Genomic DNA, 14096 nt, shown 5'->3' on the forward strand with positions numbered 1-14096 from the left:
GCTTGTTTAATGGTCGCAACAAAGGGAACAGGGGCAGGGAAAGAGCCTGTTCTTACCACATGTCTCTTTAAATAAGGCAGTTCTCAGTGTTTCCAGAGCATGCACAAGATCTAAGCCCAGGTGCACAGGCATCCCAGCTGTTCCCACTCAGGATTTTTACCCATATTTCAAGTACTGCAAATTTTTATATTTTCATAAGATACACATTGAATTTCAGGGCTTCATTAACACTATCAGTTACCTCATACCACCTTTTGAGTTGCAGGCTCAGGGGAAGGTTTCAAACATTGACCACATTTTGCACTTCCAAGTCTCCACTTATGCCTGTGTATCCAAACATTGTCAGGTTTACAACATTATCTCCAAAAACTTCACATTCTAAATCTTTTACCTATTATGTAATATATGCTATTTGTTTAGAGGAGTTGTGTTTGAGTTAAAAAATTTTCTTCCTGTTACAGTGATTCTTTACCTCATTTGTCCAGGAATATGGGCATTTCCATACCTTTAAAAATTCCAGTACTGGTGCCGAATAAAACAAGTAGTATCTCCTTCAGTAGTGAGCGAAGCAGGTTTTAATCTGCCTCTTCAAGCCAGTGGTAAATTTGGCCTTTACAGGTCTGCCCTAGCAGAGCAAAGGATTTGAAAAATGAGGTGCTAACTGCTTTTTTATCTGCAAATCCAAATCTGGACTAATCCATTACAACCTCTTAAGTTTGCTGGCAATTGTTTTGTCTTTTTGCTTAAGTGGAGGTCTATTTTTGTAGTCTTTTCCATCAGATCCTAAAGATTAATAGCTTAATGTAATTGTTGTGAGGGTTTACAAAAAGAATACAATGTTGCCTCTATATAGGTACTAAACAGGGTGCAACTTTTATTTACAGTGTAAAGTGCATCACATGGAAGTTGTTTAAAACACACAACAAGCAGTGACATAAATGACAATACAGTACTAGGTAGGGTGGGGAAAATATTCCAGCAAGTATCAAAACATCATCAATAGCACTAATATGACAGCCTCTAGTTTCAGCTATTCTGTCCTAACACCATATCTCCTTAAAAAACATATTGACTGGGTTGATCCCAGGACTCCATGTACAAGTCACTAGTGTGAAGCTGGGGTGCTAAAAGCTATTCTCCAGCCCTAAACTGTCCAGCAATGTCCTGCCAGATCAAAGCACTTTCCTCACCACTGCTGTTCTGCTCTGGACACTACCAGGACAGAGTCAGAGGACACACCAGAGAAGCACACTGGAAAAGGGACAAAAACACGAGAATGACATATAAATAAAGATCTACTTTTCTCACCTATCCACTTTTTCCCTTGAGAAGTCCTGTGTTGCTCAATGCAGCTTTCCTTCATTTGCTGTTAAGGCAGCAAGGAAGTCAAGGAACAAAGTGACTACAAATGGTGGTGACTGTGTGCTGAAATGTGGACATTACTTACTGAACACCAACTTCAGTCAAAGCTGTAAACGTCGATGGCTGTGGAACTGGGAGACAGAAGATTTTTGCTACATGCTAGCAGAGTTCATTAGAAAAAGAAGGTTGTGGGAGCTAAAACCACAACTCTTCAGCTGGTTGCAGCTCCCACTGGGAAGGAATCTACATTCACATTAATTTGATCCCCTAATGACTCCTATTCTTTACTATCTGTTTTTCTTTTAATGGGCTGAAAGCTCCTAATGGCTGACAACTTTGCTCGTTTCTTTCTTCTCCATTTCTGGTTTTAGGCTAACAGCCATCAGTTATGTGTCAGTATTTACTAGAGCCCTGTTACTGTAACTCTGAGCTTGTTTTGGTGTCCTATCACTTTCCTGTATCAGGGTTCATGCATAAAAGGAAGGTACATCCATGAAGTGGGGTGGGGCAGTTGTGCAGACTCTTAATCTGGAGGGTAACTAAGCAGGAATAGGAAGCTACAGAAGGTAAAATTTATTTCTCTTTTTCTTTCCCAATGATAACTGCAAATTACACTTTTCTGTTATTATCGGGAAAAATGGAGCTTCTGATCAATGACTCTTGTTCTGACTCTAAGATCTTTTCTCATAGATCAGACTTTTTGCTAACTGATAACAGTTACCAAACATGTGACTTTGAAAGGTGCAATGCATGCGATTTCTGTCTTGTCCACCACTCTACTTAATCATAAATTTTAACATTTCAGTTCATCAGAGCATGACTTAATGGTGGAACTCATGTGTGTTTTCCTCAGACACAGTGGGATCACCAGTCTGAGAATGAGAAATCTGATTATATTTGCTCAGATGTATGCTCTCAGTATTTCTCAGTCAGCTGAGCATTTCTGCCTGTGTGTGTTTAAGAGAGGTCTTTTCCAATTTTTTGAGGATTCTGCATAACAAAACCACAACATTTTTGCAAGCAATAGCAAACTTTCACTCATAAACCTAGCTGGTGCCTTCTCTCTCCATCTCAGGGACAGTAAGATATTGGGACTCAATCCTAAGATATCAAAAACTTTCACCTAGCAGATACCTATGAAGAGATGTACCACATTTATATAGGAAAGGGATGGTGGTTACAGGCAGGTTGTGAATCCCATGGCAAATGGAAGGTGCAAGTTTCAGAGATCCTTCTGCTTCCTACTGCTGGATCCTGGATTATTCAGCTTAGAGCTACACCTGAACAGCCTGTAGGTCAGAAAGCTTCAAAGGCTCTTGTTGGCTAGACTTAATCCATTCTTCTCTGAATGAGATGGTGTTCCCTCATTGCTTTTACTAAGAAATCTCATGTAAAGCTCATGCTGATGCCTCCCATTAAGTAACTCTCTAATGAAGTTAATGTCACATAAACTACACTACAGAATCTTCTTCTTATGCTCACCAGAAACTCTGGTTACAACGCAGATCTTATCACATGCAGTTATAATTTTTATCAACTGAAGTTCCAAGACAGGCCCAATGCAGAGTTTAGAGGCTCGTTCAGCCTTGTGTAACACACTTTACTGTTGAGTTGCTGGACAGTAGTATTCTTTGAAGCTCCTAAGCAGAGTTGCCATATTCTGTTTAATCATGGCTGGCAGTATAGTACAGTTTAATTAGCTTAATTAATGTAAGAAATGGGAGGGACTTCACCTTAAACAAGCACTTCCTCAGTGGATTGTAGGAATTTTTACATTTGTATGTGTATGACACCTGTGTAGCAGCATATATTTGATAATACTTTTATAAATGAAAAATACAGAGGATTTCTTTAAAAATTGAAAGATGTATCACAAAATAAAATACAAAACAAGGGAGCTGGGGAGGGGTGGGGGAAGGGAAACAATGGATTTGATTTACAATGCATTAGAATCCAAGCCTTGGTGCCTAGTCTGAAGGAAGATATCTGAATGCAGAATTGCTGCTCTGATGTTAAAAGGGATAGAATCCAGCCTTCCGCTTCCTGCATCAAAAACAAAGTGAAATCAGTGGTGTGCTGAACATATCAAATGATCAACACTGAGGCACAAGAGGATGGTGTCTGAAAGTATACCACGGATTAGAATGCCACAGCTCAAAGAGGTGGAGAGAGTGCCATGCGAAACAGAAATATCTGACATTTAATTTAAGTCATGGCTCATCACAGAGTAGTTTGGAACTAGTCTTATTCTGCATGCTGATAAAAACTTTGGGACCTTTCAGCTTCCCCTTATAAATCCACACCTTGTTAACTGCAGCAGGGAATCTCTGGTATAATGTTATTTGCCTGTATTTTTTTAGAATTCCTAGGTATCATATCCCATAAAGAGCCACAAGTAACTGAAGCCAAAACTTAACAAAATGTGAAACAGATCTCAGAGCTCATTTCTTTCTTCACCCATCCAGTTATGTTTGGGAAATGTCATCTTAAACACATGTCCTCCCTAGAAGGAACAAGCTGCTAGACCCCAATCCTCCAGGGCTAATGACCCACCTCCTATACTCTGCTGCACAGAGCTATGGATTTGGACAACAAAAGAAACCAAGGATAATCTGGTTTGGGAATAGCCTGAAACTTTTATCATGAGATAAGCTCCACTATTTTTGGCTATTATGCCTGCTGAATTTGGGCTTTTCTACTTCATGTCCTAAATGGATATACTTCCAGACTTCAGATGCATACCTTTCTAAAGCTGAAAGGTACTGCTTGTTGGCAATACATTTAAGTTGCTTCACAAAGGCACATATAATCACAGCTGACAATTGAACAGTATTTGTTTTGGACAATGTGATTTGTCAGTCAAGCATCTCTTCTATAGTTTTAAGATAAACTGTCTATCAGAGGGATAGGAAGAAATGTCTGTCACTCTCTGCCCAGAAAGAAGAACAGAAAAGATTACAATGTCACAGGCTTCATCTGTTCCCTGCAGAAAAATAGTAATATTCATCTGGTTCTTATTTAGCTCTCCAGAATAATGACCACTGTGTTCAGCAAGAGGCTGTGTGAGTTGAGGTATACACATTTTTTGCTATCATGGCCCTAGAGCTGCCAGGAGATTTGAACTTGGACTTGCCTCAGAGGCACCTTGTTGTACTCTTTAAATGATTACATCACTCAATGCTGGGTGTAAGATGACTTACATAACCATAATGTATAACTGGCGTTATACATTGCATAACCCCAGTTTTAAACATAGACCTAGCTGAGGTGTATACAGTTCAAAATGAACACTAGTAAAGAGTAAGCCACCAAAATTTCCCAAAGAACATTCTGTATTACATGTCAAAACTCCACCTCCATTTACATAATGAAAAAATCAGTCTAAACATTGTGGGTTTGCCTCTCTGATTACATGTAAAGATAGAATTTTCAGAGTTTGCTACAAGTTTGGCAATCATTTTGCAGAGTACCCTCTAAGGTCTTTACATATTGCCCATGAAACTTGAGGCATCTAAAGGTTACTGATTTACAGAATCTAGAGATGCTCAAATTGTTAAAATTATTTGCTCATTCCTCAGATTTAGAGTTCAGTAGGATGTGATTCAGTCTAGCCCTGGGACAGTGCTCACTGACACTTACCTAGAGCAGTCAGGTCCAGTCCAGGAAGAGGGACAGTAGCACCGGTTTGGTCGTATGCACCTCCCACCATTTAAGCAAGGCAAGTGGCAAACAGCTGCACACAAACACACACAAATTTGCATTAATGAGCACATCCACAACAAGCTGATTTGTTGAGGAATAGTAGCAGGACACTGAAAATCCATCCTGCCTTATTCTGTTAAGAATGGGAAAGGCAGCCTGAGAAGCATACGTCTGCTAAGTGTGATTTGACTCCTTCTACTACTTTTGCTGTCTGATGCATTGTATGAGCTGCCTGAAACAGCCAGTGGGTAATTTCACATTGCCTTAAAAATTCTGTTGTTCTTTGATTCCAATTAAGACAACAAAGGAATGCAAGCAGAAGTAGGAGCAAGAATTAGAAGAATCATGAAATGAACAGGAATAAACTGTAGATTTTTTTAGTTATGTGACAGCTTAACACTAGCCAGGACAAACAGACACCAGACATGGGAAAAAAGTATAGAAAGAGACAGCAAAAGCAGAGGAAGCTGAAGGTGAGAAAGCTATGTGCAGATCAATAGCAAGCAAGGAGGAAGACTTCACGGAATGGCACCCGTATGGAGACAAGGAAAGGAAGCCGAGAATGACAGTAAGATCCTGAAAGACACTGGATAGCCCTAAGAGGTGAGACTAGTTGCAACAGGGCATTAGAAAAAACACCCTTGTCTGCCTTACAGGTCACGCTGAGCCTGGCTGAACATGCTTTTTTGTGACAGTCTAACCCAAGGGTATCACGTAACCAAACACAAGTCAAAGTTTCAAGTCTTCCTATCAATTTTGAGATTGAAAGGTAAAGAGCCACACAGTTTATAGAACCAATTTAGATATACACTTAATGAGGTTCTTCAAACACAAACATTTATATTGCAGGAAATATGTGAATACTTTAAAGCATATAATGCCATAGTGAGGACAAAGTCTGGGTTATATTTTTGCAAGGAATATGCATTAGGGAGCACTAATTACTATGGAATGACAGGAAATAGAAATGAGTAGTCACAGGAATGCAAAAAACCTACTCCAGTTCCTCTGGGCCAAACAAGAACAAACAATGGCAGGAGGCTATTGTGATAGACCATCCATATACAATTAAGTGCACCAAGTGCATAATGTTGAAAATTACTTCTGATTTTGGAATGAAGCATATGACCAAAACATCTTTAGCTGTCACTGAAGTATTTCTCTATCACAGCAAAATGTCAATATCAGTAGCTGAAACAACAAATGATTAAAAAACTTCATAAGCAGTGTTTATGATGCAGATGCAGTTGTTCACTATAATTTTCCCTTTAGCTACTGAAAAGCAAGTCAAGCCTGTACAGATTTGAATGGCTGGCCAAAAAGCCAAGAAGCCATCTATCCTCCTCAAACACCTATTATAGCTGCAAAGCTTGTGAAATATGAGAGGAAATAATGCATTATGTGTTAGGTAAAAGTCCCTTCAAAATACAATAGTTCAGAGTGAAAATGTTCTCTCTGGTATTTCAATTTTCTGCAGAAGGATTTGGTTTGCAGTGTATTGCACAGCTTATCCCCCAGATTCACCATGCTTATCAGTTAAACAAATACTATGAACATTCATTACCAGAGGCATGAATTCCTTCCCAGCTCACCCCATCAGCTACTTCAAAGTCTTGCAGGAAGGCAAAGCTGGGCTTTCATGTTAAGCTCCTATTGTAAATCAGTTAAGGTACACCTGGACAATAAAAATACTGAAGAAACTGAAATACACGCTTAAAAATAGCTAATATTTGTAAGTGTTTAAGATTTAACAATGATTGAAAGATGTTTCAGTAATCAGTCAGTTGCTGAGTTTTATTGTCTTTTAACAGGGAAAAGTCTTTCAAAATCTGGTGTTTGTTCAGTCTTCATATGAAATCCCATATTCTAAACTCAGATTCAAATATTTTCCATAAGTAGAGCCAACCTCATCACACATAAACGGACTGGTTAGGCCACAAACCTGGACACTAGAATCACTCCCCTCCTACCTCTCACTATTTTTGTGCGCTCCATGACCTTCACCTTTGGTTAGGTGCAAGTAAGAGATCTAGTAAAAAGAAGTGCACATTGAATTTGCTCAAAGAACTTAGATGATACCTAATGTAAGGCACCTCTGTACAATGTATCTATTGAATTCAATCACCCTTAAATCGTTGCTTTGCTGTGCTCTTTGTCCTGATTCAGTACCCACGATATCAGTGGGCATCCACCAAACCAGACAGCTATGTGGTGAAAAACCTCTGTAATACCTGAAGCTTGTTTGTGAATTTAATGGTGACCTGCATTTCCTGAAGATGGAAATGAAAATCATGCACCTGGAATTGAGAAAAATAGTTTTATTCTTCTCCTTGGAAACCTTTTCTCCTTTGCACTGCTTTTTGCAGAGAGTACCTTTGTGAATACTGTCTGTCCTTTTTGAGAGCAAGCTTTTCTGGTACTTTTAAAGACTCATCAGGGAGGGACTAGTCTGAAGGTAGTTTACAGCTGGGAACAGCAAATCCTTCAGGAACCTTATTGTAGGCCTGGGTTTTCCTGACAAGCTCAGGAGTTTTATGAGTCCCTAGAGAACTGTGTTAGTTATTGCTAGCAGAGTCCCAAAAAGTGAGAAAAAAGGCAGGTGAGAAGTTTTACCCATATGGCAGCGTGATCCAGTCCATCCGAGGGGGCAGTCACATTGGTAAGGGGCCACACAGCGACCTCCATTGAGACATGGCAGAATGCATATTGCTAAGGAGAAGAGAACCAGAAAAAATAATTATCTCCCATGAAAGCAAAGAATAGAGTGTGCAAGAGATGAGCTTATGTTTAACTAGAAACTCTACTGCCCCTTGAACTGTTTGCATGGAGTATCAGCAGAGCTGAGCAGGACCTACCCACCAGGCATGAGCAGCTTATACAACTGGCATGACAGACAGATATGACAAAGAGTAGTGGCAAAGAAATGGATAGGCTGGAGCAATTGCTGGAGTCCTTCAGGTGCTTGTAGGCTCTGTGTTCATGGGAAATGAGCCAGGGCTGTTTGTATCTCACATGTAATATCCACAGACATTGGCCACTTCTGTGATGATGCTAACAACACCAGTTCATGCTTTAATCACAAAAACCTGGATTGTTCATGAATTCTCTGGGCTTGCAGATGTAGCATCCAACACAAGTTAATCTGTGCCCTGCCCATAGAAAAGCACTTTGTCTAGGCCAGTGAAAACATGCTGAGACAGGTGAAACTGTATGCCCCTTGGGAAAGGCAGCTTGGATATAAGGCATTTTGGGTGAAAAAGGCTAGGGCTGGAAACTCTGGGGAAGAAACAAAGCACATACCAATCAGCTGATGACCTCTGGACAGAGCAGCAATCGAGCTACACTGCTCCTAGGAGCAGATCTGCAAAATTCCCATGTGTTCATGCTTTAAGTATCTTCACAAAACTATCATCCCCACTATGCTAAGTGAACAGAGTACTTGAGCATACCTGCTCTAAGAAGAGCAAAAGTTGAGCTGAGTCTCAAATTTGGACCCTCAAGAGGCATTTCCAGTAGAGTTTAATACTGGGACGGTGGATGGGGGCTGCATAAGACTGAGGTAGGGGTTTCTCTTCTGCTGCACAGCAGACATCAAGCTGAGCAGGTACAGTCAGCTTGGATAAAAAAATGATTGTGAACTTCCATGAGCCTCAGAGGACTAACCTGTATCACCAGAAAATACTTTTCTAAATCATTAAACTTGTAGTACCATGCAAGTTCTTTAGAATAGTCAGGACTCTCTCAAGAAGATGAATCCTATCTTTTTTGTGAAAGGTACTGTGAACTACAAGGTGACTAAATTCTCTCAGTGTGCTTATTGTGGCTTGATACTGACAAGTCAGTGCTCAGTGCTAGTGCTCAAAAATTCCTTGGGCTTCCAGAACAGGCCCTCAACTTCAAAGACTAAAACTGTTTTTCTGTTCACTGCTGCCCTGGTTTGACAAGCAATGCAAAACTGGTGTTGTACTGACCAATTGTGGGAATTCTTTCCCCTTTTCTAACTATCTATACTAAAGTAAAACAAAACAAACCAAAACAAAAAAAACAAACCAAACCCCTAGTGCCTGTACCTTCATGAAGTGTGACCTGCCTGGTCAGTTGCCAGTCTGAATTGGATGATGACTGAAATGGCTGGGATCATAAATGAAATGTCTAGTTCTGGAGAATGCTTAAGTGTCATTACTGATGAAACTAATAAATTCAATTGTGGGATACCAAACACAATTTTTCAGACACAGGGTGCAAGCCTCTCCTGCTGACTGTGAGACTTACAGGACTCAGTTGCACAAATGGCTGTGGTGATACTGCCAGGCACAGGGACAGAAAAAGAGGAGCTGTGTGAATACACTACATAGCTGGAGTTTCCATAAATGCAAAAAGATGAAACTTGCTGAACCTCTTGTTTTCATTCTGTATCTACTACTAATTTCTGCCATGTGAAACTGACACTGTCACAGAGAAGACTTGAAAGCTGCAGAGATTCAGAGGACCATTTTAACACATGATTCATCTATAATATTTGAACCATATTCTTTTCCAAGAAGTAGATGAGAATGTGCACAATTTTTGTAGGTTTCCATATATATTCAGAGGCAGTGACTCAGATTTGGGGACAGTGACACCACCCCTGCTGTAGATCTTGGACATGCTAAAACCTTACATCAGGGCCATACTTGTCGCAGACATTTTTTCATAAAATCCTCTCTTTTAGGATTTGTCCTTTCTGGGAAGCTGGGGCCCCAGAAGAAAAATGTAAACATTAATTATCTGCTGATGTGGAATGTAACAGGAGCATCTGTGATTGGTCTTCTGTGAGTGTTTGGATTTGCTGACCACTCACGGGAGAGTTTGTCCTTGCTTTCTGCTGGACACAAAACTTTGTTATGGATTCTTTCCTATTCTATTCTTAGCTTAGCAAGCCTCTGCAACTTTTCTCTCTATTCCTTTTAGTATAGTTATAATGTATTATATATCATATATCAATAAATCCAGCCTTCTGATCATGAACTAAGATTCTCGTCCATGTCTCTCACCCTGAAGACCCTCCCAGGTTGCTTTAATACATACTGAATACTAAATACTAAATAAAGGCACCTCCTTTTCTCTCCACATAGGCTATGCCTTACTATATGTACAGTAATAAGGCTCCTCATGCAGCAGCTATGCCAGGCTGAAAGGGTTAAATCTCCCAAATTCCTTGTGCTAAGACCACCATGAAGAGAAACATGGATCAAACTGGCATCCCGATGTCACCCAGGGAATCTGATTTGAGAGTTAGATTTGGCTCTTTTCAGTGACAACAGTTCCAGTTCTCTAATAATTTGGAAATTCATGACAGGAAAAACAAGTCTAGAACTTCTGAGGGACAAGTACACAGGTCAGGAGGGACAGCCTGGAGAATGTGACACATTACATTATTTGAACATGAACTGATGAGGTTCATAACCACAGACTGATAAAAATGGAAGCCAAGAAACTAATGTAGCCACCAGCAGAACGCTCACGTCTCTTCTGTTCTAATCACTGTTCATTCCCCAAAACTATCAGGTATTGCTATTAGAAACAGACTTTGGAGAACTGAAACAAGGTGTTCTTCAGCCACAGTGAAAGAGCACCGAGAAACAAAATCACATCAATTTAAAAAGTACTTATTTTGCTTTGAAGATGTAAGGGAACAGTTATTTTTCTAGAAACAAGCCAAGTATATACCTTTCTGTTCCCTTACATTTGTCAAGCAGAATATATTAATGATTTTTATGGTTTTATCTCTTATGCCTCTTCTGGTTCACTGCAGTAAATTCATCTTCATCATTACCAACAAAGCCCTTAGGATTACAGTTAGGGATGGCATACATACGCTCTTCGCAGAGACGGCCCATCCAGCCATCGGGACAGGAGCAGGCATTGGGTCGCTCACAGACGCCGCCGTTCTGGCACGGGAACCGGCAGACAGCTGGAAACACCGTGACTTCATTACAAACTCTGGACACTGAATTAGAAGCCTAGTAACTCAGCAGTAACTTGCACAGACCTTTGCAGAGTAAAGCTTAGAGCAGAACAAACAAATGCAGTGAAGTTCAGAAACATTGCCTGGTTTTGATTTCAAGGGCTACATCATCTTCTGGCTCTATGTGTTTGATTAGGTACTGTAAGCAAGAGTGTGGAATCATTAAGATAATCAAAAGACTGTCCACAGAAAGAATGAAAATGTAGACATATTTATAGTTGAATAAGTTATTTGGATACTGTTTCAAGGCTGACACTATTCTTTATCTGATTTTCCCACTAACTTTTGTAATACAAAATTAAAATACCCATACAATACACCATAAAAACCTAGTACCCTCCTCACCCCTTCACCCAGGCCTTCTACATTGACTCTGGAATAGAATCAAGCTTTCTTCTAATCTTGGTATGAAACACCAAGATAATGCCATCTGGCATACACTGTCTAAAGTAAGATTAACTGTGTGATAGAACAGGCAATTTTTACTGCACTATCATCCACCATAATGAGAAGTGACCAAAAAGGGTGCAGCAGTGGCACAGTAAGTATTCACCTCTGGAACTCAAAGTATGACTACAAACCTCGCCAAGCATTCACACTGACTGGGGCTCCTCGGCTTCCGTTCCTATTAATATGCACCTGATCATGAAAGTGAGGAATTTGGAGTGGAGTCTGTCATGCTGGGCCAATGTGGTGCCTGGGCTGGACAGACTTTGGACTTCTTTGTCACTTCGATGACACTGTACCATCTCTTGTCATACACATCCAGGGAAACCAGGTCTACTTTAGAAAACCAGGTGAAAGCTATGCACAAATGTGTTATATTTAAAGATCATTGGAGAAAGCATGATCTTTCTCATGTTGGTGTACACACCATACGGAGAAAATAAAAAATTGCAGCTTCAAGACAATATGACAGAACAAATAAGTAATAAGATTGACAGTAATCTCAGGAAACTCAATCTGAACTCCTAATTGCATCTGAACTGCTATTGTTAGTTAGTTATTAGGTGAGCAAAATATGCATTTAAGCTTTGAGTGTTTGTTAGCATTCAATACAAACAGTGGACTGGCACACTGAAACACTGTTCAGACCTGAAATCCTCATTGGGAAGAATGAAAATCTTTCCCCCAGAGAGACAAACTTGAGTCACTCCTGTAGCTAAGCCATGCCAAAATGCAAGATACAGCTTGGAGTCTGTTGAAATGAGGCCAAGGCTCTGCCATGTTATTTTTCAGTCTCAAGAGCCTTCCCATCAAGTGTCAACTGATAATGAGAATGGGAAGAGATCTCTGAAAGATTAATATAATTTACAATATTTTAACAGTGATTTTGGAAATTTTTGTTGTAAAAACATCTATTACTACATAGACAGCTTGTCTCTGGGTGTTGACTAAAGCAGAATAGTGTGCCAAACAGGTTTCTTTTCTGCAATGGAAGAACCATTTAAAGCTTTGTGTGATCTACACCACTTAAACAATATTCCATGAATGTATAATGGGATGTGAGGTACAATATTCATGTATAAATGATATCCTACATTAAATTCAAAGCCCACGAAATAAGGTCTCTGAAATATTCTTCCTCTCTGTTAATGTAGAAGATGCAGATATTTCATGAGTTACAAAAATTGCTCTGGATGGCAACTCCTTGCTAGTCAGTAATCAGATGTCAGGTAGAGATAGGCTTTTCCTGGGTTTCTGCCCAGGTCCTGGTTGTGAAACTGAATGAGAATGTATCATCCCTAGATGTGCACTTGTTATACACCAATTTAGGCAAGCAAAGACTACTTGTCTGTATCTGTGAGGATTACTCTTATCAACAGACAAGACCAGAAAAATGGACTGGAAGTTAAGCTGAGATCTTTTTTTTATTTTTTTTGTCTATTGTAAAAACTACGAATGCAGTCCTGATGTGCTGGGGAGAGAATAGAAAGTATCAATTGTGACTTTAATTTATGGTAGCAAATCTCACATCCATGGTATCAATCTTTTGACATCCCCTTGTACATTTATTGACACAGGACACAAAAGCATTACTCTGCTGCAAGTCAAACGTGTCAGAAGGGGAAAAATAAATTCTGTTATCTGTTTTCAGCTTTACAAAATGCTTCCTTGTGGTTGCAAGTGAACAATTTCCCCAGGCCCCAGCTTCCCTCTCATAATGTTCTTATTTGCTGATGGGGTACAAACTTTCTTGTTGACAGCTCCACATGGACCACTCAGAGTCAACAAGATGTGAAGAGGGCAAACAGACAAGAGTTTTAGAGCACTTCAGAAAGTCAGGTAAGGAGCCAGGTAAGCTGCGCGCATCTGAGCAGCCTGATGAGTCCTGCAGATAATTACTATCAGCAGATCCAGGCTAATACTTCTCACCCCTGAAACTCAGATCAGAATCTGGTCAGCAACCTCTAACCAGCGGTGATTCAGGCAAGTGTGGCTGTGGTGAGAGCTCTTCCAAAGAAGTCTGCTTTTTAATTATAATATTTACATTAACAAACCTGTTCAGCTGGGTCAGAACGTTTCAAGCAGGCTTAGAACATATTAATAATCAACTCACACAGCCATAAACAAGAAATGCAGCATGACTCATTACAAAGAGTGCTTTCATGTAGTTTCTGATGTAGACCACAAAGGCTTGGGTCCTGTAGGACTTTTGTTAGGAAAATCACTCATATGAATCATAAAGCAGTTTTGAAAGATTACTTTGACATATGTCATGAAAATGCAGGACAGTCCTCTCAGAAACTCAGCGCATCTTTAGCTCTTTTAAAGTCTCCTTTTAGAAAAGAGGAGGGAAATTGTTATTCCCCTCTCTTAATACACAGATTATTCTGCTTTGTTTTCCACCTTCATCATGTCTCCACCTCTTCACTGCATTTTTTGAAATAATTTTTCCTTAATACTTATTCCTCTGAACAGTCCCAATAGATATGGCAGTGTTGCAAACAGAATGTTTGACAGTGCTTTGCAGATCAACCCTTCTTGGTCCCTGGTGACCTTTCTTAGCAGACAATTGCATCCC

At 39.9% G+C, this 14096-nt stretch overlaps 1 protein-coding gene across 1 annotated transcript in view; it reads right to left on the reverse strand.

The window, feature by feature from the left end:
* Positions 1–850: 850 nt before the first annotated feature.
* Positions 851–14096, reverse strand: part of SVEP1 (sushi, von Willebrand factor type A, EGF and pentraxin domain containing 1) — a 118283-nt gene continuing 105037 nt past the window's right edge. The window contains exons 47-50 of the mRNA XM_058044230.1: positions 10922–11017; positions 7678–7773; positions 5002–5095; positions 851–3405 (exon numbers count right to left, since the gene is read on the reverse strand). Of these exons, the coding sequence (XP_057900213.1) occupies positions 3375–3405; positions 5002–5095; positions 7678–7773; positions 10922–11017 (317 nt within the window). The 3' untranslated portion in view covers positions 851–3374. The remainder of the gene's footprint in view (positions 3406–5001; positions 5096–7677; positions 7774–10921; positions 11018–14096) is intronic.

Source organism: Melospiza georgiana, chromosome Z (assembly GCF_028018845.1).
Source record: "Melospiza georgiana isolate bMelGeo1 chromosome Z, bMelGeo1.pri, whole genome shotgun sequence".
NCBI classification, from domain to species: domain Eukaryota; kingdom Metazoa; phylum Chordata; class Aves; order Passeriformes; family Passerellidae; genus Melospiza; species Melospiza georgiana.